Genomic DNA, 26,272 nt, shown 5'->3' on the forward strand with positions numbered 1-26,272 from the left:
AAAAAAAAAAAAAAAAAAAAAAAACATAGGGTACAGTGACATTGTGAACTCAGCTTTGGCTTTTGATTTCCATGATGAAACTTTTTTTAACATAATAGTTTAACACGTTGGACATGCAAAAATCTGACACGTGTCAGAATACGTATGGACATAAAACATGTTATGATGGGAAACAGCTGTCAGCAATGTCCACACAGGTTGACTTTGATACTTTCTGTCAACAAAGTTAAACTATACACTTGGGAAACATTGAGCATTTCTCTACCTTTCTTCGATGCCTTATCTTATTCTCTACTGCGTCCCCGATAATAAATGTACTCCGTATCAGTATGAAATTTGTGGACGTACTTACTTGTCAATTTTAATACTACGGTTAAATCGTTAATTAAAATCGACAAGGTTTAATAAGCGAGTCCTTTTTCTAAACGACTTCTTCTTTACTATCTATGGTAACTTTGTTCATGGAATGCTTATGATTCAATGTATTAAGTTTTGTACATTTAGCTGTCAAAAAAAAAAAAAAAAGTTTTGTACATTTATTTGAAATTAAGTTATTTATCGTTTTAGTTTGAATAAATATAAACATTTAGCATTTCTCTACCATGCACAACGTTACTTCCCCGTTAAATCCGTGACTTTACCGTTAATCTTTATGTTTCTCATCCTCGTATTTTTGTGCCTTACTGTTAATTCAAGTAATTGCTTGAAGCCGCTACACAAAAAACCGTGTACTTGTTTCCAACTGTGCCTAAAATTATTTATGACAAAAGAATTTATACTCGTACCTTAAACTATGAAAATTATTCAATTCAGAATATTACAATAGTACATATACTTGTAAAAAATCGTCTTACATATAAAACAGGTTGGTTTCATTACTACTTTTCCCCTAATACACTAATACTATTCATAACATCTTGGTGGTTCAATCAATTTCACATACATAATTTTTGTAGAAATAAGAAGGAAAAAAAGGTTCGAAGGTTCCTTTCAATAAATGTGATACATAAGAGTATTTGTTTTAATATTAAAATGGGTTTAAAATTATCTCATTTAAACATGTAAGATAAATTTTTTGTTTTTTCCTTGTGTTTTATGCTTTTGTCTTACTCATACTATTAGACCTGTTTAAATTTTACCCAGCAAGTCTCCTTTGTAACGGACATATCCGTCACAACTCACAAGCTTGCAAAGGGTGAAGTACTACCCATGTGGAGATGAGACAAAACAAATTGCTCCTCCCTGAACACTTTATTTTTGTCTTGTCTACCCACTTAGGTAGTACTTAACCCATCACAAGCTAAGCTTGTGACAGATATGTCTACCAAATGAAAATTTGTGTAATTTTAAGAAGGATACACCCATCTTAAAACATAATTGGGGTGATGTGTATAATAAACATGGAGAATGAATAATACATAAAAATGAAAGGTGAATGGGGCCCATTGTTAAGAGGGATAATAAACTTTCTTTCTTAGAGGTTCTATACATGTGAGTAGTAAGATGTATAGCATGTATTTAAAGGCATCATGTCTCCTTCCCTCTGCCACCACCAAGCTTCCAACTTCTTTCATTTTGCTCTACACAAGAAAGAAAAACATACACTACTAATAATACTAATAATACTCCCTTTATACTTCATCATCTCTTCTTTACAAAATCAAACCCATGAAGCCAAAAACCCTCTTGTGTTCCTTCTTCCTCATCCTCTTCATCTTCTTTATCCTCGAAGTCTCGGCCACATCGGCTCGTCCACTGGTACAAACACCTAATGGAGATGACAAGCCTAAACAAATCTTGGAAGGAGTTTCTGACTCAAAGCTAGAAGACAACAACTCCATAGATGTAAGTTTCTAATTTTATTTACTTTATGACGCGAAAACATAAGGCTGTGTACATTCGACCCCTCCCAGTACATGCATGGTATTAAACGAAACGAAAACTAATGAATTTTTTTATTTGTGAATGGGTTACAGAAGTTGATGGGCATAGAGAGTTGTGAAGAAGGAGATGAAGAATGCTTAAAGAGAAGGCTACTTTCAGAAGCTCACTTGGACTACATTTACACACAGCATCAAAAGCCATAATAATAGCCATCGATGTCGAAAGTGTAATAATCTTCCGAGACTTTGGTATAAAAATAATTAATATTAGAACAAAACTAGTATGTTAGAATAACTTAACATGTGTGTGTGTGTGTTAAATATGGGGATGCTTAAGGTATGAAAATGTTTGAAGATTTGACCTCTTCTTATATAAAAGGTTATCTAAGGGATCAATGTATAATCCTCTCTGAGCTCCTATTGATATATAATTAATTTGTTATCTTTCTGCTTTATTTTTTTTTTAAGAAAACGGTAAAAAAAATGCAATTACATAATGTTAGAGCATACTAAACCCTTAATTAATATACTCGTAATTTACATTCACATTAAGCATCATAAAACAAATAAACCAAAATTCGTAAGCAAATGGTTCCAATGCTGCTAATGTAAGTTTCTAAAGCTTATTCATTATAATCCCTAAAGATTCTGGTGACGTAAAGGGGGTCTATTTCTTCATGGTTTTGAACTAGTCTCGCTGCAAAAATGAAAAATGACATCTAAGTCGCATACTAACTACATGTAGACATTTCATTTTAAGCCAAAAACACGAAACTTATTTTTACGCTCTATGAAATAGAGTATGACACTTGGCAGAAAAGTGGAAGTTAGAAAGTACTCCGTAACATAAAATGCATGTGCATGCAAGGTATTATATGGATGATTTGGTAGTTGAGATAGAGACCATGCCGTAGAAAAGGGTTAGTAACAACAACTGAAGGTACAACAGACCAAAATTTGGTGAAGAAAGCCATGCAGAATGCAGCAAGAAGAGTACAGATTACATTACATTACATTACATATTGGTAGTTGAAACTTTTAAAGGGAGACATTTATTAAATTATTAAGTCAACTTATGAAACAGTTGGGAAGTTATGTACTTGGGTCAATTTAATGACGGATAGTTACCAGTTACCAGTTTATACTGTATTTATCAGCATTATTCTTGCATTCAACCTTCACATTAAAGCTACATTCCCCAAGCTCCCACCATATGTCAACTTATCAGTTATTACTCATCAGAATAAGTCCTACTTCAAGAGCCACGCTATCGAACCCGTATTAAATCAAATCAATTCAAGTGCAGCACTGTACTGCGATGAGTTATACACGTTTTTCAAGGTCATCACGACTCATATTATGATATATGCATTTACGGCGCAATGAACAGGAGTAGGATACTACGACTAGTTCAAAAGGTCGGGTCTCAGACCAATGTTTGATACCATGTGAAGAGGTGGAGACTCTTTAATACTCTAAAAACTGCATATATGAATCTGAATATTATTCCCCCATTCTCCTTTAACAAGCTAGAAGCAATTTTACTTAACTAAGGATTATCCTATGTGTTTAGTTCCATGAAATAGCTCGAGGCACAAGGGACTGTCACTACAAGAAGGCGTCAATCACTAGAGTTGTACTGCCTAGCAAGCCCTACGATTTACTTCAATCAGAGTAATCAATTTGACAATTAACCGACGACATTATTGGAGAATGTCTTATTCGGTACTAAGATGGAAGTCAATTAGATAGAGACGGTTCATCAACTGAGAATTAAGACATAAACATCAAAGGTCTAAAATCGTTTTCAGAGCCATTAATGAATTAGAAAGAATGAACACCAAAACAACATGAGAAGCACACGGAATAGCATTCACTATTTAGACACCTAAGGAGTTAGGACCACTTACCAAAAGAATGATCGCTTACACTCTTCAGGAAATTGCAATCATTCCATGATATCGTCCAGTCTTGTACATGGTTCTCACAAAAAGTCATTAACCCATTGGCCCTGTAATCAGAAAATACAAACTAATCAAACTGGTAATAAGTAACATCAGTACTTTATAAACTTGAAACAAATGCATGAACTACCCCTGGTTACAGATGTGACAGATTTTTTTATCACCACAGTCAGAAATCGGGTCAAAAAGCTTAATGAAAGTTTCATCTTAATATGTTTCAGAAAAACTACTGAAGGAAAATTTCTACTGAACCATATGAATATTATGAATGGCTGAAATGTAATAACATGAAAAAATCCCAGCCAGAAATTTGAATCGTGGTTGCATCTGTAGATAAATGAAATAAAAGGTTTAACTTAAAAAGACCCATTTAAGTATTAGACAAATGGCAGCATTTTGCAGTTCACAGGAGGTTCTGATGTACAAATACAGCTACAATAGCATTACTTCACTGCTTCAAGAGTTTCGATAAATGATGGAGCAAGGAGGTTAGATGTACGCACCCTTGCCCCTGTGTTAACAACAGAGTGACTGGTTCTGGATGACCACAAATGAAAATTACGTCGAGAATGGCATCAAATGGCATCTACTTCACTCAAGGATCTTTTCAGCAGCATACACGACACTCCAGCAAAGCAAAGCTCAGTCGGAATAGGAAAACGACAAGCTTGACAGCTTGTTTAAATTGCGTCCAGTAAGGATGTTTCCTGCTTGCACAAAAACTAGACTATCAATTGCTATCTCCATGCAGAAAGTCAACGTCGAATTTCCATATTCATTGCACAGAAGAGACAACAGAAAGGAGCATTTCAAAACAACTTCATAAGGTACTCAAAAAGTATACGTAGTAATATCTTAGCAATTAACATACAATTTCAAACATTCAATATTTAACTGAGGTCACCTGAGAAATACGGCTCCAAAAACTTCACTTAACAGAACACTGAAACCAATTGCTAATTGGGAGGGTAGCCAAACCACGAGGAGGAGGGAAGAAAAAGAACAAGCATAGACAAAGGTTTTCTGACATGTTATTGCCAAGTAAAACACACAGAACTACTACTCTGGAACAGTTTATTAACCTACAATTTCAAACATTCAATATTTAACTGAGGTCACCTGAGAAATACGGCTCCAAAAACTTCACTTAACAGAACACTGAAACCAATTGCTAATTGGGAGGGTAGCCAAACCACGAGGAGGAGGGAAGAAAAAGAACAAGCATAGACAAAGGTTTTCTGACATGTTATTGCCAAGTAAAACACACAGAACTACTACTCTGGAACAGTTTATTAACCAGCAACTCAGAGAAGCAAAGTTAAAAAACTTAATATGAAATCTAGGTCGACAATCTGACTTGTAACATAATCACGATTAAGCAATGAAATGGTTTTGAATACCGCAAGGTCAAGCCGGTAGCTACAAACTGTTCAAAAGTCTACAGGTTTGACTGCGAGTAGTGACAACTGTTTCTGGGTATGCTCTTTATTTTATGCTGTGTAAATGAGTTATGACCAGCAACCCTAAGCAATTTTTCTCTTGATATATGAAAAATGAGATTTAGGAAACATATTCACCTCTTTATGGAAAGCAAGCACTCAAAACCAGCACTATTAAGTGGCAAAATTTCCCATGAGCCCGTGATCGTTTTGACATAATTACTTCTGATATATCAGTGAAGTTAAGTGTTCACAGACACGTCTTGCGTGATGCTTCACTGTAGACCCGATGATAAGTCAATTCCACTACTCACCTTATTTCCTCTATGTTTGCCACAGATATCTGGTCAGTACACCAGATTTACTTAACTAGATTCAAACTTGAGCACAAGAAGGTTCAATCCATATGCTCGGAATATGAACGGCTAAATGCCACTGATTTTTTAGCCAATAGTACTTAATGCCGACTTATATTTCCCTTCATTCTCATAGCATTCTGCAAACCCTGGAGAACATACTTGCATGTCAAACCATTAGGAGCAAAGCCCAATTTCAGCATCTTATCTTGCAGCTCCATCAGTTCAATAGAACTACTGCGCTCACTCCTAGCCTCTAAAACTAAATTGTAACTATCAGTATCATAAAGCTGATACCCAATAGCAAGCGAAACTAGCAGGGATTCTGCTTTGTCAATATTTTTTTCTTTGCAATATCCAGATATCAAAGCCCTACAGATGATTAGATCAGGTTTAAGACGGTACACAACCATTTCTTGCATCAAGGTTTCTGCCTGCGAACATCTGCTCAATCTACAGAGACTGCTAATGAGATCTTGATATATGGCAAAAGATGGGGTAATGTTTCTTTCAAGCATCTTGTCTTTATATCGCAATGCTTCCTCAACGTAACTGTTATCACATAATGACTTGCTCAGCGTTTCATAAATTTCCTCATCGGGTTCATGACCATCCTCCAACATTCTATCTACAAGTTTAACAGCCGCAAATGGGTGGTTCTCTTTTGCCAAAGACGTAATCAAGTACTTATATATATCACTCGGAATTGCAACCCTGTATCTTTTGAGCTCCACGACCATATTCAATCCAGAATGCCAATGACCTAATTTCCCATATCCTTCCACAAGTACCCGACAAGTGAAATTATCAGGTAAATTCCCACTTCCAATCATTTCATGAACTAGAAGCCTAGATTCTTTCATCTTCCCCTCTCTACAATAACCATGAATAAGCGAATTATAAGATACGATATCTGGAGCCAATCCTCTATTTATCATTCGATGGAATACCTCATGAGCCTCCTTTACCTTCCCAATCTTACAAAGGCCATTTATCAACGTGGTATAGGTGACTACATCGGGCACCACACCTCTCCTATACATGATTTTATACAGATAAAACGCGTCATCCAACCTAGAATGTCGACAGTAACTACCAATCAAAGTATTATAAGTCACAAGGTCAGGTACAAACCCCTCTTCCTCCATCTTCTCCAAAAACTCATTAACCTTATCTTTGCTCCGATCCTTGCACAACACATTAGTAAATATATTAAAAGTACACGTATTCGGATCAACTCCAATCCTCCACATCTCCTTATAAAGTTCCCAGCATTTATCAATACAATCGGACTTCGAAAGACTGTTCAATAAACAATTAAAAGCAAGAACATGAGGCACAAATCCCATCTTAACCATCTTTCTAAACACCCTATACCCTTCCTTAACCCTACCATCTTTAGCATAAGCTTTCAAAAGCATATCAAAAACAGCAGGGTCCCAATTACATTCCTCAGAACAAGAAACCAACCCATCAAAAGCATCAATCTTTCGGGTTTTATCCGTCTCTAAATCAATCAATTCACACAGAAATTCCATCCCTTGTCGAAAATTCTTAGACCAAACCAAAATATGAACAATAATACAGTAATTATGAACACTTGGGTAAATACCCAGATCTAATTTCACCCAATTAAAGAAAGTAAGAGCAGAATTAGACTCACATTGACATCTAAGCAAAACTTTGGAAATTTCATGAGTGCCCAAATGAGGAATAAGGTGTTGCAATGAATCATTAAGCTGAAGAAGGGCAGTTTGGGAATTGTTTTGCTTTAGTGTTGAGCAAATTAAATTGACCAAATTATTAGGGTTTTGGGATTGGGGAAGGAAAGAGTAAAGAGGGTTTAAGGAGGGTTTTGAGTTTAAGACTGTTAAGGGTTGTAATGATGATGATGATGATGATGATGATGATTTGGTAGAGTAACAACAAATAATTTGGCGTAGTACAGAAGAAGAAGTAGAAGAGCTAATTCGATTCATTTGCAGAAGTAGAGAAATCATGAGTTATGGATAAATTTGTTACCCAGAATTTTGGAAGATTGTGTAACTTTGTTGTAACAGACTCGCAAATGTGTAATGTGTTTGAATTTTACTGCTATTTTGATCTTCAAATACATACACGCGACTAGAAATGCCAAACCGGTCAATCGGATCGGGTTAGTTCGGGTTTCTTATCGTTTTCGGGTTAATTCGGATCGGGTCGTGGTTATTTCGGGTTTTGGATCTCTTTTGATAAGTTGGTCGGGTCATTTTCGAATCAAACGGGTCGGGTTATTTTCGGTCAAGTTATTTTCGGGTCAATGAATAAGAGAGAAAGAAGTTATTTCATATCTTTTCGGTTTAACTATAGTTATGTTTAACCGAGTCGTTTTCGGGTTGGCTGGTATCGGATCGGGTCATTTTTGGGTCGGGTTAGTTACGGGTCAAGAAATTTCAGGTCATGTTTGGGCCGAGTCAGGTCAATCGTGTTTTGAGTCACATTCGAGTGATGTAATTCGGGTCAATTTCGGGTTTTGGATTAGCCTTTTCGGGTCGGGTCGAGTTCTTTTTGCCAGGTCTAACTGCAACTTTGGGATTGGGCGACTTGCAAATGCGACCAGTGCATGGCCGTCTCGGAGATTTCGGGAGCTTGTGTGAGATTTTGAAAATAAACCTTAAAATTCGCTATTTTACATCTTACTGGTTTTATATACTCTTAAGGGCTCGCCTGGAATGTAGGGAAAAATTATTAGGGTAATGTTTAAAGAGAAATAATTACTGGGAATTTAGTCCAGGAAATAATATGTTCCTTATTTTCAAGTTTGGAATGTTAAGAGAATTGTTACTGGATCATCTATTTTCAAATTTGGGATTTGTTAAAAGTGTAATTAGTGCATTATGTACAAAATTAATTCATATTTGTTCAATATACAGTAATACATTGACTAATACATTACTCCAATAATAGTTACCCACGAGGGAGGGTGGGTAATACATTACTCCTATACGGAAGTAATGAGTTGCCTAAATGAATAGTCACCATCATATCAAACTCACTAAAATGACCCTAAATTATTACTCCCTCAAGCCCTAAAGCTATTTTTGGTAGCATATTTTTTTCGTTGACTTTTAATATTATCTTACAAGTAAAATAAATGTTTTATTAATTTGTTTTACATGTTTTACTAAGAGGTTGTTTTGTTGCTTTTTAAATTCATGGGAATTGGAAAATCATGGGAAGTAGCTAAATGAAGTCTTGTTTGGTTGCCCAATTCATGGGAAATGGAACTTCCTATGGAACTTCAATTCCTACATAATGTAGGAAGTCACTTACCTATGCCCCCTAGGTAAGTGGAAATTCTCACATGAATTGAAGTTATCACATCCAACCAAACAACATTTATACAATTCACATGATTTTCAAGTTCATATGAATTTAATCTTCCCGGGAATTCTATCTTCCTGTGTTGAACCAAACGACTCCTTTAATAATAAAAAAATAGGGAACAAACAATGTAAAATGCAACTTTGCATATCAGACTTACAAGAATGAAAAAAATTATTTGTAATAATTGAATGTTAGAATTAAACCAAAATATACGTCTAAATGTAAATGTAATTTCGTGGAAAAAAAATGGGAGTATAAAACGCTCTTAGGAAACTCGAACCCAGGTGCAATGAAAAGAAAGGCAAATGCAAATATGCAATGCACAAATGCTAGACTATGTGGCGCTTTCATTAACTTCCACAACATCAAGTCAATTAGCCTATTGATATCGCCTTAATGGCCCCCAAAAATCATCAGTTAATAGACTATACCTCCTGTGGTATATTATTAATATACAACCAAGGCTAGTTTAGTCTTTTACATCCCTAATTTTTATTTTCCTAATTTATGTAAAACTAAATCTAAAATTTTGCAACTAAATGTTCAACGCAGTCCAAAATTTTCTCCCTCTCTCTCTCTCCATATTTTTCTAACTGATTTCAATTATGCAGTTACTCAATTATCTATTCCATCAATATTATTTTTTCATCTATAGTAATTCACAATAATCAAAGATTTATACAAAAGTTACAATATATGGATGATGAAGTTTTTACGATGGATGATTCAAATTTATCACCAGCAATAGAAAACGGAGTTTCTAAGGAATTTGGAATGTCAATGGAAATTGCTGCTTTTAATCAAGTATCAATGAATTTGGAAAGACAACTAGATGAGAAATCTCCTTGTCAAGGTAATAATCGTTAGTTTTATGTGTTACGTCAATATATTTGTACTGAAACTTAGAATTTTCGTCATTAAATCCATGAATTTTTGCAATTGTATCTCATAGAAGATATGATTTGCGTCAATTTTACAAGGCTAAACTAGCTCGATAAGTCTGTTGATAAGCTCGTTATTTTTTCGACTTTGAATATATGTTCGGCTCGATAAGTCTGTTGAATAGCTCGTATAGGTTGTGAGTTTTGCTCTATTTGTTTGATATATATTAAAATTTTAATAGCTCGATAAGTCTGTTGAATAGCTCATTAATTTTTCGACTTTGAATATATGTTCGGCTCGATAAGTCTGTTGAATAACTCGTATAGGTTGTGTGTTTTGCTCTGTTTATTTGATATATATTAAAATTTTAATAGCTCGATAAGTCTATTGAATAGCTCGTTAATTTTTCGACTTTGAATATATGTTCGGCTCGATAAGTCTGTTGAATAGCTCGTATAGGTTGTGAGTTTTGCTCTATTTGTTTGATACTCCCTCTATTTTTTTATATATGACTTTCTCACATTTCGAGACACTCCCTTCTCCTCTTCAATATCTCTTAAACTATAAGACTAAATATTATGATATGTATACTCATATGAAAGAGTTTTTCGTAAGGAATTTATTAGTACCATTTTTATATTTTTTAAACAAATATATTTTTGTAAATATTAAAGTCAAAGGCTTACCTCGTAAATGCAAAACGTAATATATAAAAAAGTGGAGGGAGTATATGTTAAAATTTTAATTTTGTTCGGGAAAATTACATGACAGCTCAATAGGTTACTAGTATTGCTCATGACTGTTTGATATATATGATGATTTTACATTTGCTCGGTAAATTTACATGATAACTCAGTGGGTCGGTGGTTTTTGCAATTGGTTTCATAGTTTTGGCATCATACGTTGTATAAGATACTAGTAATTCTCATTTTTTTTTTTTTTTGCATCTTGTATCCTCAAGAATCAGTTGTGGACGAAGGTATTTTGGTAGATGAAACAATAGATTTATCATCACCCTAAACCCCAGTGAGACTTCTAAGGAAATTGATACTTCAATGGAAATAGTATTATTGAAATCAATATCAATGGATTTGGAGAAACAATATGAAGCTATATCTCCTCGTAAAGGTAATAGTTAATAATTGTTTGTTTACTCAATACTTTTATTGAATAGCTCAGTAAGTTACTTGTCTTGCTCGATATGTTTTGCGTATACTACATTATTAACTTAGCTCGGAAAATTTATATGATAGCTCATTAAATCATAATTTGTTAATATCGTAAATAGACGTTGAACGGTTATTTAATCTAAATGTATTACGTCATTGATATATTTTTTCAGGTGCCAACAAATCTTTTTCTTGTGTTGAAGCTGAGCAATCGGAATTGATTGGGTGTATATTTGATTCAGACGTTGATGCTTATGAAGCTTATTCAAAGCCGCTAAGACTCGTGCAGAGAAAGGGGGAGATAGAGCTGGAGTTGTGCCTCCTACTAATAATCATGGTAATAGCCACGTCGATCTTCACGATATTCTGATGTCGTCGTAGGATTATCATTTATAGTTTTTTAAACTTGTAATTTAACTTTGTTGAAACTTATTTAGTAGTAGTTGTAGTCGTTTAATTCAGTGTGTTTGTTTCGTATGGACACAAATTCTATTAGTTTATGGTTGTGATTTAAAAGATGTGTCATAGTCATGGTTTATTGCAATTTAGCGTATTAAATTACCGAGCTCGAAATCTTTCTTACGCAGCTCAAAATCTTTCTTGCGGTCTTGTGGAGCTCGAAAAGTAGTCATGGTTTATGCAATCTAGCGTATAAAATTACAGAGCTCGACATCTTTCTTAAGTAGCTCGAATAGTTACATACGTAGCTCGACATCTTTCTTAAGTAGCTCGAATAGTTACATACGTAGCTCGAAACCTTTCTTACAAAAATTTGTACGTAGTCATGTTTATTTCAATTTAGCGTATAAAATTACAGAGTTCGAAACCTTTTTTTTTTAGCTCTAATAGTTACATACGAAACCTTTCTTGCAAATATTTATACATAGTCATGGTTATTGCAATTTTTAACGTATAAAATTACAGAGTTCGAAACCTTACTTACGAAGCTCGAAACCTTTCTTTAGGAAATTTGTATATAGTTATTGTTTATTGCAATTTTAGCGTATAGAATTACAGAGCTCGAAACATTTCTTACGAAGCTCAAAACCTTTGTTACGGAGCTCGAAAAGAAAGCCCAAATTGTATCATACAAAACTCGAAATCTTAGAATATGCCCAAAAAATACAGTCATGTTATTCCAATCTTGTACCTCGAACATGAAATAGTTATTATCTTAAAAAACAACATACATAGTTACGATCTATAAGAAAATTTCGTATAATAAATCACTTGGAGACTTTTTGAACTAGCTCCTCGACCAAAGAACACGCTTTTGATTTAACTTCATTTCCCACATAGTTGACAATCTCGAAGGCGTATTTGATTCTAAAGTTATGCAGCGACTTGAACTTTCCCTTTGAGTGGGTGATAATTTGTTGATGAGTTTCACTACTTTTGCCGGAGACATCCTTGTCTCCTAGCGAGGAAACATTTCCAGATCATTGTCGTCGTCAGTGTCTTCTTCTTCATCATTTTTTGATCTTTTCAAAGGTCTAATAAAAAGAATAGACAAACTCAATTACGAAATAAACTAACACAAACCTAGTTTGTAGTATTAAATTGTGAACTCAAAATCTTTGCATGAAAACTCGTAATCTTTACACCATAGCTCTACATCTTTTATGTAATTTCAACATTTTTACATAATAAATAAAAGATACTATACATTAAAGCTAATAGCTCAATAAATTGCATGAGAAGAATGCGTGTGACCCGCAAACTCAATATGAGGAGCAAAAGAAACTCGAAGACCGAAACTCACATTAAATTTTAAACTCAAAATCTTTGTATGAAAACTCGTAATCTTTACACAACAGCTCTACATCTTTTATGTAATTGAACATTTTTACATACTAACTAAAAGATACTATATATTAAAACCAATAGGTCAATAAATTGCACAGAAGAATGTGTGTGCCCAACAAACTCAGTATGAGGAGCAAAAGAAATTTGAAGACCGAAACTCAGATTAAATTGTAAACTCAAAATCTTTGTATGAAAACTCGTAATCTTTACACAACAGCTCTACATATTTTATGTAATTTCAGCATTTTTACATACAAACTAAAAGATACTATATATTAAAACTAATAGGTCAATAAATTGCACAGAAGAATGCGTGTGCCCAGCAAACTCAATATGAGGAGCAAAAGAAACTCGAAGACCGAAAATCAGATTAATAGACAAAAAATTCCACCTGCTTAACAGACGAAAAATTCCATCTGCTTAAAAGACGAAAAATTCAATTGTGCCCTGCAAACTCAAATTAACATGGTTGTGGAGTCATAGGTTCATACGTTTCAATGTCAATGTAGTTGCTTCATTTTTCATTATTAATTTCCTATGTAATTAACCCAATCAGACTACATTCGTAATCTTCAAAACTAGCATATAGACATAAAGTATTGTGTAGCCAATATTCCATTTATAATATTTTAGTATTTCATTAAAGCCCTACCAATTTCTTTGCTCGTAAAAACGATTATACGCAACATACTACCATTACTGACAACAACCATTCATTGTTTATGATTTTTAATACAACCTTCAACCATTATCACAAAATTAAAACGGACCAGATTCGAACAAGATGTGTTACTTGTACAATTTCAATTCGTTACTGACCATAAACATGAAAACAATCATGAAACATCAAACAAATATGAAAATTGGGGAAAACGGTATCAAACACAAAAATTAGGGTTCTAATAATTTGGGTAAAAATGATAAAATACATATCAATAGTACAAATTGATGTAGAACTTACCTTTGAATATTGTTACATGCATTCTTCCTTCTTGATGGAATTGTCAATTGGTCTTTTTTCTCCATTTTTAGGTTGAAGTTGAGAGGGTTTTTTAGTTTGATTTTGGGAGAGGTGTGTATCGTCTGATTTGTTTGAGGTTTAGTTGTTTTTTTTTTTTAAAAAAAATAAGTATTAAATTGGGCTGTGAGTTGTAAAGTGGGCCTGTTGTATAGTATTATCATACAACAGGTTGTACAGTGTTATTTGCGAAAAATCATTAAAGGGGCGTTCGGTATAGGAAAGGGAAAAAGAATGAGATCAAAGAAAGGGAAATAAGGGGTAAGGTATAAAATTACCTTGAATTACTTGTTGTTTGGTTATGATTAGGGATGGCAGTGGGTCGGGGACCCTACCCAGACCCTTCGGGTCGGACCCTAATGGGTCGGGTCTGGGTCTAACTTTTTGGGACCCGATGGGTATGGATCGGGTATGGGTCTTAGTAAATTAATTCGGGTCTGGGTCTGGGTCTGATTATTTGGGACCCTACCCGACCCTTGGACCCGTATAATTTAAAAAAAAAAAAAAAAAAAAAAAAACACACATGACTCATAACTTAAACAGACGTGTAATTTTAATAAAAAAAATAAAAAAAAATAAACTTAAACAAAACAAACAGCCGACTACACCAACACCATTCAACACTTCCTCAGTTCCTCCAACCCTAATTCTAAATCACCTTTTCCCTAAACTTCCCCCTTTCTCAAACCCTACTGTGAACGACGGCGATTCCATCAACCGACGCCAACGACGACACCAGCGAGTCAACGACGGGCTTCTGCTTTCACAAAGGTTCAATCTCTTTGTTTAATTATAAATCTCTTTATTTCCTTTCATTATTCTCGCTCAATCTCCTTATTTTTAATCATTATTCATGCATTGTTGTTGGATGAACGGTTTTAATCATTATTCTCGCCAATCTCTTTGTTTAATGATGGTTTAATTTCAGTTTTGTATCATTTAGTACTGTAAATCGATGAAGAAGGTGATTAAATTTAGTGTCATATTTAGTTTCGTATTCATTTAGTACTTGAAATGATATTTGTAAGGAGTGCAAGAAGTCAGTGCATAAATGTGCACAAAAAGAAGTCAGTGTTCAAGCAAGGGTCTGGGTTGCACAATTACACAAAGCAGAGGTCATTTTGAATACACAGGAGGAATTGAGGAAAGTGTTCAAGCAAGGGTCTGGGTCGGACCCGGACCCGAACCGGACCCGTTGGGTATGGGTAAGGGTCCAATAATTTTAGACCCTTTAGGGTCTGGGTCGGGTCTGGGTCCCATGTTGGGGGACGGGTCTGGGTCCGGGTCTTGCTGGACCCGACCCAGACCCGACCCATTGCCATCCCTAGTTATGATCATATAAGGGAATGATTTATCCATTTATTCCCTTTGTGGTTGTTTCACTGTTTGGTTGTTAAATAAAGGAATCAATTTAATATTATCTTATTCAATATTTTTTTTTCTACCCTTTTTTTTGTTTTTTTTTTGTTACTTTTTTCAACAACTTTTTTTTCTTTTATCTTATTCAATATTTTTTTGTTATGCAACCTTTTTCAAGTAAACATATTTTTTTAATACAACTTTTTTTCGAGATAATTTTATTCATCAACGCAAAATATTATTTCTAGTCCAAAACACGAAACATTGTTCCACATGACAACCATAAAAAGTTCAAAAGCAAAAAAAAGAATACAAGTTCAACCTACTAGTTTTTCATCGACTCAAACATCGACATCATTTTAAGCCAAAAGACTTTTGACATATACGCATTTCAATTCATCAGGACACTTGAAGAAAATCATGAGCTTATTTGGTTGGGCCGTCAAGATCGGAGCTACTTCCAAAGCTTCTTGTGGAGTAATACCTTCCAAAGCAAGTAGTACATCTAGCACTTTTTCACCCTTCTTGCTTATTTCTTGCTCACGTTCATCAGCACGTTGCTCACGTTCATCAGCTCGGGACATCACATTAGCCATGGTAAAAAGATGAACATTTATGTCTTTCATAAAACCTTGTAAAGAAGATAACTCAGAACTGCTAGAACTTCCAGATTCTTTCTTACCTCCCTTGCGCTTAAAAGTGTGTTCTCGTTTCACTTTTTTTAATGGAGGGGTTGACTCTGCATTACCACTAACAATAGCATCTTCCTCATCACTTGAATCAAGCATAACTTGCACGGTAGCATATTTCTCTATATTATCAATAGCTTCAACAAAACCCTCAGTCGGTTTTCCAGTCAGCCGGTTTTCCAGTTGCATAGTCTTTGCCATAAACTTCCAACAACGCATTTAAGTGAGGAAAAGCATGTCCATACAAGTTTTTGCAGTTTGGATGTACCTAACAATTTTACACATTTGATTTAATTACCAAATTAATTGCTCTTAAACTGAAAAAAAAAAACAATATATAAAAAAATAGTTGTAAACTTAGATTACCTTACAATACTCATCATACACCGATCTCTCCACTGAAATCATTTGTCTCATCATCCCACTTGAAGCCACTTGTACCTAACATTTGAACAATTGCTCTAAATTTGGTTACAAGTATCTTGGGTCTAGAATCAATGTGTGGCAAAGCTTTTGGACCACAACCAGGAATAGCCTTGCTAATAATTTCTTCTAACCGCACCATGTAACCATTTCTAAATCCATTTTCACATTTTCAGTGTGGATCTGCATTCAAGTCAGACAAAGCCGCTACCAAAGCATTATCTTCTTCTTTGGTCCAAAAACGTTTGTTCTTGCCTCTTCCACCTCCACTAGCGCATGCAAGTACAATATGGCCATGTGTTGTAAACTAAACCAAGAAAGACTTCTAAGTATTCCCCATCTTCCCTTAAGTAACCCGAAGCATCGTTCAATCACGTTTCTAGCTTGTGCATGCCTTAAGTTGAAATATTCCTCGGCGGTCTGAGGTCGATGAGGACCACTATTCCACTCTTTAAGATGGTAAATATGACCTCTATATGGTGCAAGAAATTCATCTCCATTAGTGTAGCCACCATCACATAAGTAATAACAACCTTAAGACATTAAAAAAACGCTATTTAATTATGTAATTATTAATGTAAGCCGTATTTTAATTAAATCTATTTTGTTAATTGAATTACCTTTTGGCACTTTTAAACCATTGGGCCTAGAAATAGCATCTCGAAGAATACGACCCTCATGTGCCGATCCCTCCCAATCAGGTAAGACATATATAAATTCCATTTCAGGAGAACATACTCCTAGTACGTTCGTTGTAAGGTTACCTTTTCTTGTCCGATATTTAGACCGATCCGCAGTAGGTACATTTACATAAATCATTGTACCATCAAGTGCACCTAAACAATTCTACATGAAAAAAAAAATTAAAATGAAGTTATATGTCTACTATGGTTAAACACAAGAGATATTTATGGTACCTTGAAATATTTCCATCTATCATCCTCGCAATCTTCTGGTATTGGTGTAGGTTTTTTAAATAACACAACATGTAACTTCAATATTGCCATTAAACAAGCATGAAATTGTCTGCTAACACTTTCACCACTTCTATAAAAATATGCACCTATCATTCTTTTTTTTTTTTTTTATGGTGTGCCACTGTGTATAAGAAACCTGCAACAATTTCTTCCAACCTCATGTTTTTTGTTCCACTTAGACCCTCCACATCCCTAATCATTTCTAAAAGCACACTAAATGTTCCACGATCAATATGAAGAAAGTTTCTACACATAGTGTCACTTTCCACAATCATTCCATTCAAGTTATACATTCTTCGTTTTCTTCTAGTTCGTTTATCTAATGTTAAATATTGAGAGTCATGTATGCTCTTCCTAATGGTATACCACATCAAATGTAGCAATACAACACACTTCATTATGATAATAACATATCGTATAAAGTCCAAATTTCTCCTCCTTCCCAAAGAAAGATCACTTCGAGCCATTTCTGTAAACAAAAAAACATGAATAGTACCATATCATTTGTCTAACACATACCCACAACTATATTTATTTACCAAAAAAAACACTATGAGTGAAGGGACGGAGGTGAGTTTGTCTAAAATTTGTCTAACACTACGAGCCATTTCTTTCACCAAATAAGGTACCAAGAGTATATTCAGCTATAAATAAGGAAGATATTCTCTTCGTTCCAGTCATTTATTTACATTTGATTTTGATACAAAGACTAACGAAAAAGAACAATATTTTGATAAGTGATCAAATTATAATAAAAATCGTTCTCAAAATAAAAACAAATGTAAACAAATAAAGTAATTCGTATAATTTGCGATTACTTTTCAGTAAAATTTCCTTAAAACGGCACTGGCTATTTTAAGCTTAAGACGGATCGAGTACAAACTACTTGTGTTGTTGTGTATAATTAAAACGCACAAGGAGAAGCAATATATTTTTCTTATGTACAACCGATACGAAGTACTCGTATAATACTTGATCCGTCGTAAATTTAAAATGAATAATACGTTGGTTGTGGCTGCCTCATGAGAATTAAGAACTATAGTACTACAGTACTACGTCATAGCTCAGTCAAGAGTTTGTTTAGACACAACAATTGTGATACCAAATTGAGAATATGAGCCGAGTACTGTTGTTAGTTGGCATTTAATAATATTTTAGAGTACACAAAGTACTGTTGTGAATTGACCATTCTGTTACTTCTTCACCTGCCACACGCCTCCTTACTGTCCCCCACATTCATTTCTCAGTTCTCTCTTTCATTTCTTTCACTTCTCTCTCTTCTCTCCTCACAACTCTCGAAAAAAAAATCCATAAAATTCTAAAATCATCAAAAAGATCAATGGAATGCAATAAAGACACATATAAGTGATGAAGACAATGAAGATGGTTTAAATTTTTGGTTTGCTTGTAATCATTTTTTTGTTTGGTTGTTGTTCATCTTAATTATTGTTTTCAAACAAATATATATTGACAAAACAAATGGATTTCTGATTTGGGATACCGATTTTGTTGAACAAGGATTTTTTGATTTTGTTCAAAACAAAAGATTTCATTTTAAGGTTTGTTGTTATTTTATTGTTCCTTTATTTTTATTTTATTTTATCATTCTGGATTTTTTTGATTTTATCTTTTTTTGTAGGGTTTGTTGTTATTTTATTTGTTACTAGTTTTAAATTTTATGTTTTGCATGTTTTGTATTCTTTTTATGTTTGATTCTGTAAAATTTAAATCTGGGTTAATCTATATATTTTTTTTAATTTTGTTGTTTCTATATTGATCTTCATCTTCATCATCTCACTTCGTCTTTTTTACGAGTAAAATGTCACTATTTTGTATATTATGAGAAAGATGTTGTCATTTGACTTGAACAATGTTACCAATTTTGTATTTTGACCAATAAACTAAATTTCTTGTGAATTGTGACAAACATGTTATCATTTTGTGTCAACAATGTTACCAATTTGTATATCATGAAGAATATGGTGTCATTTGACTTGAACAATGTCACCAGGGTATTTTCACCAATAGAATAAATCTGTTGTGAATGACGAGAAACATGTTGGCATTTTTTGTGAACAATGTTACCATTTTGTTTATCATGAAAAACATGTGGTCATTTGACTTGGATAATGTTACCAGATGTGTATTTTGAACAATAAAATAATTTTTTTTGTGAAAGACGAAAAACATGTTACCATTTTGTGGAATATTGGCCTTTTTAAAACAACCATAACTGTGTGATGATGAGAGTATAAAACCATGTAACCAGTTTCGTTTTTTGGTTAGAATAATGCAGCCATATTATGAAATGAGACAACTATATTGGCATAATAACGTTACCATCTTCGTTAGAATTTGTAACCATTTTACAATATATGTATTACAATATTTAACCATATTAGTCAGAATGTAACCATATTAGTTAGAGAATGTAGCCATTTTACGAATATGTTTTAATTATATTTAATTAAAATGGTAACATATATGAATACAAATGGTAACATGAGCGCAAGTATATAAAATGTTACTAACTTAGTCAGATATGTAACCAATTTACAATATGTTTGATTTGATTGGAAATAATCTTAAGATAATGACATATATAAATACATATGACGACATGAGAGTAAGTGTATAAAATGTGAACCCCCGCGATAAAGCGGAAAATATAAGTTATACATTCAAGCGGAAATTAGGAAATTTTCAAGACTTTTAAAATTTAAAGCGCGGGTTCATTAAAACTTAAACCACACGTAAAGAATGCGGAAATAAAGATTAAATTATACAAACGTGATAGTCAAGGTGAGGGAAAATATATCCCTCGAATGACAATACAATAAAAGGTGAGTCTAACCAATCCTAATAAACCAACTACTAGTCCAAGGTGCTCGCTAGCTCACACGTCTAAACCCCACAAATGCATAAGTATTAGTAATAATAATAACATATAATAATAATAATAATAATAATAATAATAATAATAATAATAATAATAATAATAATAATAATAATAATAATAATAATAATAATAATAATAATAATAATAATAATAATAATAATAATAATAATAATAATAATAATAATAATAATAATAATAATAATAATAATAATAATAATAATAATAATAATAATAATAATAATAATAATAATAATAATAATAATAATAATAATAATAATAATAATAATAATAATAATAATAATAATAATAATAATAATAATAATAATAATCTTGGTGGACTTGGTGTCTATGCGGCGGGAGATGTTTTATTTTATGCTTTCATTGCGTCCCCGCATAGATCTTTGGTTTTGCGAGGCTAAGCTCCTCGGCCCTTCCGGTGTTGTAGCTGCTGGTCCTGCTTTTGATGATCTTTGCGCGGTGTTTCTGCGACTACGAGGTTCGATATTTTAGGTCACCCTAGTGAAATTGTCGCCCCCAAACTTATGAAGAAATTGGCGGACATTTATTTCACGACGGTTCTTCTTTGCCTAGTCTGTTTTCTCTTTGACACCGCGCCCTTGACTTGCTTTATGGCGATCTCGGCGGGGTTCTCACTCCTCCGATTGGTTACGTGCGGTTCCTATCTCGGGGTTGGGTCAGACTATGAACGGGAGGACTTACCGTAGTGTCTTTGGGGTATCGTCGGGTGTTCCGTTATTCACGGTATCTAGGCCCCCTGTCCGCTTGCTCTCGGGTTTTTTCTTTGGGGATGTTTTTGGGGACCACGCTGTTTTTCTTGTCTTGGTCTTGTGGGCGTTAAACATCGGCATAACCTTGTCCGGGACACTCTTTTTGACATCTGCTATAGATCTGGTATTTCTGCGGGAAAGGAGGTTGATATCGGTTTGGTTGATGGGCATGGTGGCTCTCTTCGTCCTGCGGATTTATTGCTTTATTCTTGGGACAGGGGGCGGGATGTGTGTGTCGACCTGAAAGGTTCTTCACCTTTGACTCAGACTGGGTTGGCAGATTTTGTGCCGGGCCGGGTTGTCGCTGATGCTGCTCAGCGAAAGTGTGCTAAGTATGGGGATTTGTGCGCGGTAGCGGGTTATGGTTTCCTACCTTTCTCTTTCTCTTCACTTGGGGAGCTGGGTTCGGATACTGTTGCCTTGCTCAAGCGGATCCAGAAATTCTCGGTATCTCAGGATGCGGGGGCTCGGGTGGCCGCTTACATTTTTACTAGACTTAGCTTTGCTATTGCTAAGGGTGTGGGAGCCCAGATTGTCTCTCGGCTCCCCACCAATTTCATGTAAACTTTTATTTTTTATTTTGATGAAAGCTGCGCGCATCCCTTCATAAAAAAAAAAAAATAAAAATAAAAAAAATAAAAAAAAAAAAAAATAAAAAAAAAAAAATAATAATAATAATAATAATAATAATAATAATAATAATAATAATATAAAAAGAGATATTTAAAGGTGGGTGTAAGAGGGTAGGTGAGCAAGTTGTCGAATCCTGGTTGTCCAGATTAAAGCAGGCACAAGGTGAAATGTGACGGTCTTACTAGACGGAAACTAGCTAGAACGGGAATTATTATTATTACTGTCACTATTATTATCCGACCAAAAATACGTACACATATATTCTTATATAAATTATGCCTTAAAAAAAATATAATTTAACAATACGTATCTTTATATAAATGAGCTTTTATATATTACTTTTATAAAAATCGTGTCTGACATAAAATTAATTAAATTGAATAATTCAAAAATATTTAATAAAGTAATTCAAACGGTTTAATAAATTTTAAATGTCAAAAAGGGAAATTTGCAGGTGTTACAATCACCCCACCTTTTAAAAAGTTTCGTCCTCGAAACTTGAAAGTAGAAATGAAAGGTTATATAAAATAAAACTGGAATTTCGGAATCGGTAACCAAAACATTTAAAAGGTTACTCATCGTAAGAATTAAAATTCTTTCAAAAGTTCAAATGAAATTTTCCGACAGAACCAGGTCGAAAGGTAAATCATTGTATAAATCAAAAATCAAAATACTTTCAAAACAATAACGAAGAGTTTTCAAAAGTATAAGTCTCATTCATGGAACGAAATTGCTCTTGTCGTGCACACAAGAACGCTAACTTTCCAAGTCAAAGACAGATTTAAAATTAAAATCATTCGCCGACAAGCGTAGAACAGGTTATCAAATGTCTCCAATAACGAGCTCTATCATCCGATCAACGCCAAAATCAAAAGAAAAAGATAGTCCACTCCAATTTTCTCTTGCAAAAGCCAAAATAGAGACCGAGGTTTCACTTTTAAATTCAAAAGGGAGTCGAATTTCTGAAAATGTAATCTTAAACTTTGACAAAGAAATCATAAATAGATCAAAGTTAACAGAAACTGGATAAAATTTAAAGAAATCACAGGTTTAGCAATTAAAATCATGATAAAGAAGTCTATACCCAAGGGACAAATATGGAATTGAATCAAATTTTCATTTTCAAAGTTTTTTTAAAAATAGGCAAGGTTTTGCAAAAGTAACATAAACTTTTAACAACGGATCAAAACTGGTAGCTTGAAAAGTTTAGAAATTGGGCAAAAGAAAAGTAACTTAGACATCATAGATACAAGTATGCTTAGAGGATTCAAACTTAATTAATCAAAAAGAGTTATGATGAACTTCCTAGGGGTCAAAGTCAAAGTAAGGTCAACAAGGATGTCAAAGGTAGAGTTTTTATAGGTCACTAGCATCAAACTTAAGGGAGGAGCAAGATGAAGCGAGGAAGAGAGGTATGAACGATAACGCTTATGGTCAAAGAGGAAGGGAAATTAGACAACAAAGGAAACGCCAGGCACTCATATCCGAAACAACATCATCCAAATGGTTCTGAAAACTCCCTAAAAACAAAACTTATAACCACAATAACACTCCCAAGGATTTCTTCAAATCACTTATGTTACCTCCTCCTAATCTATTCCCTGAAACAAGGTACTCCACTGTAAGTGTGTTCTCATCACTCCAAATCTTCAAACATCCACAAACAACTTCCACAAGATCAAGGTCAAGGTTCCCAACAAAGTTATAATTATATCCAACTAGCGTCAACCATGGGTTTCTCAAAAGGGTAAAATCCTAAATCAAGGATCCTCATTCCAAGCTCTAAATTCCCTCAAAAGAATTCTCAAATATTCCATAAGGTTAACAAAGACTTCTTAACACTAAGTCTCTCTCAACAGAAGAACTCTCAAGAGCCAACTAATATCAAATCACATCACCAATCCCGTATGGTCATCAACATCTCATGGTATATTCCTTCAAATCCGATATCCTAAAACTTACTTACCATCGAGTTCCCAAGAGACAAGATCTTAGTTGTAACAACACTGTACTACCTCATATATTCTCATTCTAACACCATAAATTGAAACTGTCTTTTAACTTAACAATTGGCGTCAACCATGCTATTATCCTTTCTAGCTACTAAAACAAGCGCTAGGACTTCCCAACAAAGTAGCTTAGTCTCACTCTCATATCATACCTCAAGTAGTAATCAAGATCACTCACTTAGCCCAACTAATAATCCCACAATTAGCATCTCACATATGGTGACATATACATTATCAAACAATCATATCCCAAGTGATTACGAAAGCCAATCACAAACTCGACTTACTTAGTCCTTTCCACATCCTCAAATTCACCATTCAATCTTATCCATTTTAAGTCAAGATCTAAGCACTAGTATGCCAAGGCTTTCAAATCCCAAACACAAACAACAAAGTCAAGTTCTATAACCTTAGTAACCAATGCAACTCACACTTGACATACAAAATCCACCAATCAAAAATACTCACTCTATCAAGGATCTAGGTATAAGAACCATCAAATATGTCTCATCACACTACCTAAATCTTTCCAACATCAAATCCTCTCAAAACCAGGATTAAGGGTCAAACAAAAACAATCTCCTCAAAAGTCAAAATTTCCAACCAAGGTCAACATTTCTCAAAAGAAAGAGTACTATAAAAAGGCGTTAAAGGAGGATTAGCAAGGAACGAAGGACAAGTTAAGGGTATAAGAATAACTTCCAAAGTAAAACAGAAGAGAGTTTAGAAGAAGGATAAGCATCAAGAGATAAATAATAGGGCAAGGTACACAAAGAATGAGAAACATCTTCAAGGAAGTAGAAGCATTCTTCAAAGGTTGAACAAATCTTCGATCCTCAGCAATAGGCACCAAATCTTGATCACCACATTGGTAAGTTCACGGTCATTGATCCAAGGGTACAAAAATAATTGACAATCAACAAACATGTTAGAACCTACCACAAAGCATACACAAAGAGACTACCAACTTAGGTCCTTAAGTCTACCCATCTCTCATTCATTATTCAAGGTCAAGTTCAAATTTAAATTTGGGGTATACGTGTGTGCGTCGGGAGCAACATAGGCTCTGATACCAACTGTGAACCCCCGCGATAAAGCGGAAAATATAAGTTATACATTCAAGCGGAAATTAGGAAATTTTCAAGACTTTTAAAATTTAAAGCGCGGGTTCATTAAAACTTAAACCACACGTAAAGAATGCGGAAATAAAGATTAAATTATAAAAACGTGATAGTCAAGGTGAGGGAAAATATATCCCTCGAATGACAATACAATAAAAGGTGAGTCTAACCAGTCCTAATAAACCAACTACTAGTCCAAGGTGCTCTCTAGCTCACACGTCTAAACCTCACAAATGCATAAGTATTAGTAATAATAATAACATATAATAATAATAATAATAATAATAATAATAATAATAATAATAATAATAATAATAATAGTGATAATATATAAAAAGAGATATTTAAAGGTGGGTGTAAGAGGGTAGGTGAGCAAGTTGTCGAATCCTGATTGGTCCAGATTAAAGCAGGCACAAGGTGAAATGTGACGGTCTTACTAGACGGAAACTAGCTAGAACGGGAATTATTATTATTACTATCACTATTATTATCCGACCAAAAATACGTACACATATATTCTTATATAAATTATGCCTTAAAAAAAATATAATTTAACAATACGTATCTTTATATAAATGAGCTTTTATATATTACTTTTATAAAAATCGTGTCTGACATAAAATTAATTAAATTGAATAATTCAAAAATATTTAATAAAGTAATTCAAACGGTTTAATAAATTTTAAATGTCAAAAAGGGAAATTTGCGGGTGTTACATAAAATGTTACCATCTTAGTCAGAAGTTGTAACCATTTTACAAAATATTTACAATATGTAACAATATTAGTTCATAATGTTATCATATTAGTAAGTATATGTTACCATTGTATAATATGTTTGATTAGAATTGAACGAATCTTAAACTGATAACATGTAATAATTAAATGGTGATATTGGAGCATGTATATAATATGTTACCAAGTTAGTCACAATATAAATCATTTTAAATTATATTTGATTTGATTTGAACTCTGGGCGTTTGTTTGCATGTTTCCATAATCTGTAATCATTTTGTTTATGAACATAAATGGTACCACATTAGACTAAGAGTGATGATATAGAGCATTGAAGTCAATTGTCGAAGATCTACCGGTAGGCACAATTTTCAAAACATCAATTTCAATCTAACTCATTATAATGATCACAAAATAGATTTTATAGGCCACAAATAATTTTTTACGCCATTTTAAATAACTCGACGATTAACATTACTTTAACAACTTTCGAAGAACCGAATCCGATCCAACTCGTTGCTAGTCTCAATATCTCAATAAAACACAATGTTAAACAGTACACCAAGTGTCCCATAAAAATTAACATGTGATTATAATATATACATCAAACCAATAAAAAAGATAGTCACAATTTAATCATTCATGATAACAATTTAATCAAACATGCAAATAATCCAAATACAACGTTTGACATCATAATATTGAGTCACTTCATCTTATATTGATAAAATGATTACATTTTAAGTAAAACTAAAAA

The 26,272-nt window shown here is 33.7% G+C and overlaps 2 protein-coding genes across 3 annotated transcripts; one reads left to right on the top strand and one right to left on the bottom strand.

The window, feature by feature from the left end:
- Nucleotides 1–1,425: 1,425 nt before the first annotated feature.
- On the bottom strand, nucleotides 1,426–7,726 carry LOC141647951 (uncharacterized). 2 transcript variants are annotated; one of them, XM_074456332.1, is made up of 3 exons: nucleotides 5,007–7,692; nucleotides 4,351–4,790; nucleotides 1,426–3,894 (listed from the first exon to the last, which is right to left on the bottom strand). In XM_074456332.1, the coding sequence occupies exon 1, from the start codon at nucleotides 7,640–7,642 to the stop codon at nucleotides 5,744–5,746; it is 1,899 nt and encodes a 632-aa protein (XP_074312433.1). In that variant the 5' UTR covers nucleotides 7,643–7,692; the 3' UTR covers nucleotides 1,426–3,894; nucleotides 4,351–4,790; nucleotides 5,007–5,743. The 2 variants fall into 2 exon arrangements, with proteins under 2 accessions (XP_074312433.1, XP_074312432.1); XM_074456331.1 differs by having other exon boundaries at nucleotides 3,631–3,894; nucleotides 4,351–4,554; nucleotides 5,425–7,726.
- Nucleotides 7,727–9,624: 1,898 nt separating this feature from the next.
- LOC141646259 (uncharacterized) lies at nucleotides 9,625–11,547 on the top strand. Its single transcript, XM_074454216.1, has 2 exons — nucleotides 9,625–9,861; nucleotides 11,233–11,547. Exons 1-2 carry the CDS (start codon nucleotides 9,705–9,707, stop codon nucleotides 11,427–11,429), a joined length of 354 nt encoding a protein of 117 aa, XP_074310317.1. The 5' UTR covers nucleotides 9,625–9,704; the 3' UTR covers nucleotides 11,430–11,547.
- The last annotated feature ends 14,725 nt before the right edge of the window (nucleotides 11,548–26,272 follow it).

The sequence above is a fragment of the Silene latifolia genome, chromosome 3 (assembly GCF_048544455.1).
Source record: "Silene latifolia isolate original U9 population chromosome 3, ASM4854445v1, whole genome shotgun sequence".
In the NCBI taxonomy this organism is placed as follows: domain Eukaryota; kingdom Viridiplantae; phylum Streptophyta; class Magnoliopsida; order Caryophyllales; family Caryophyllaceae; genus Silene; species Silene latifolia.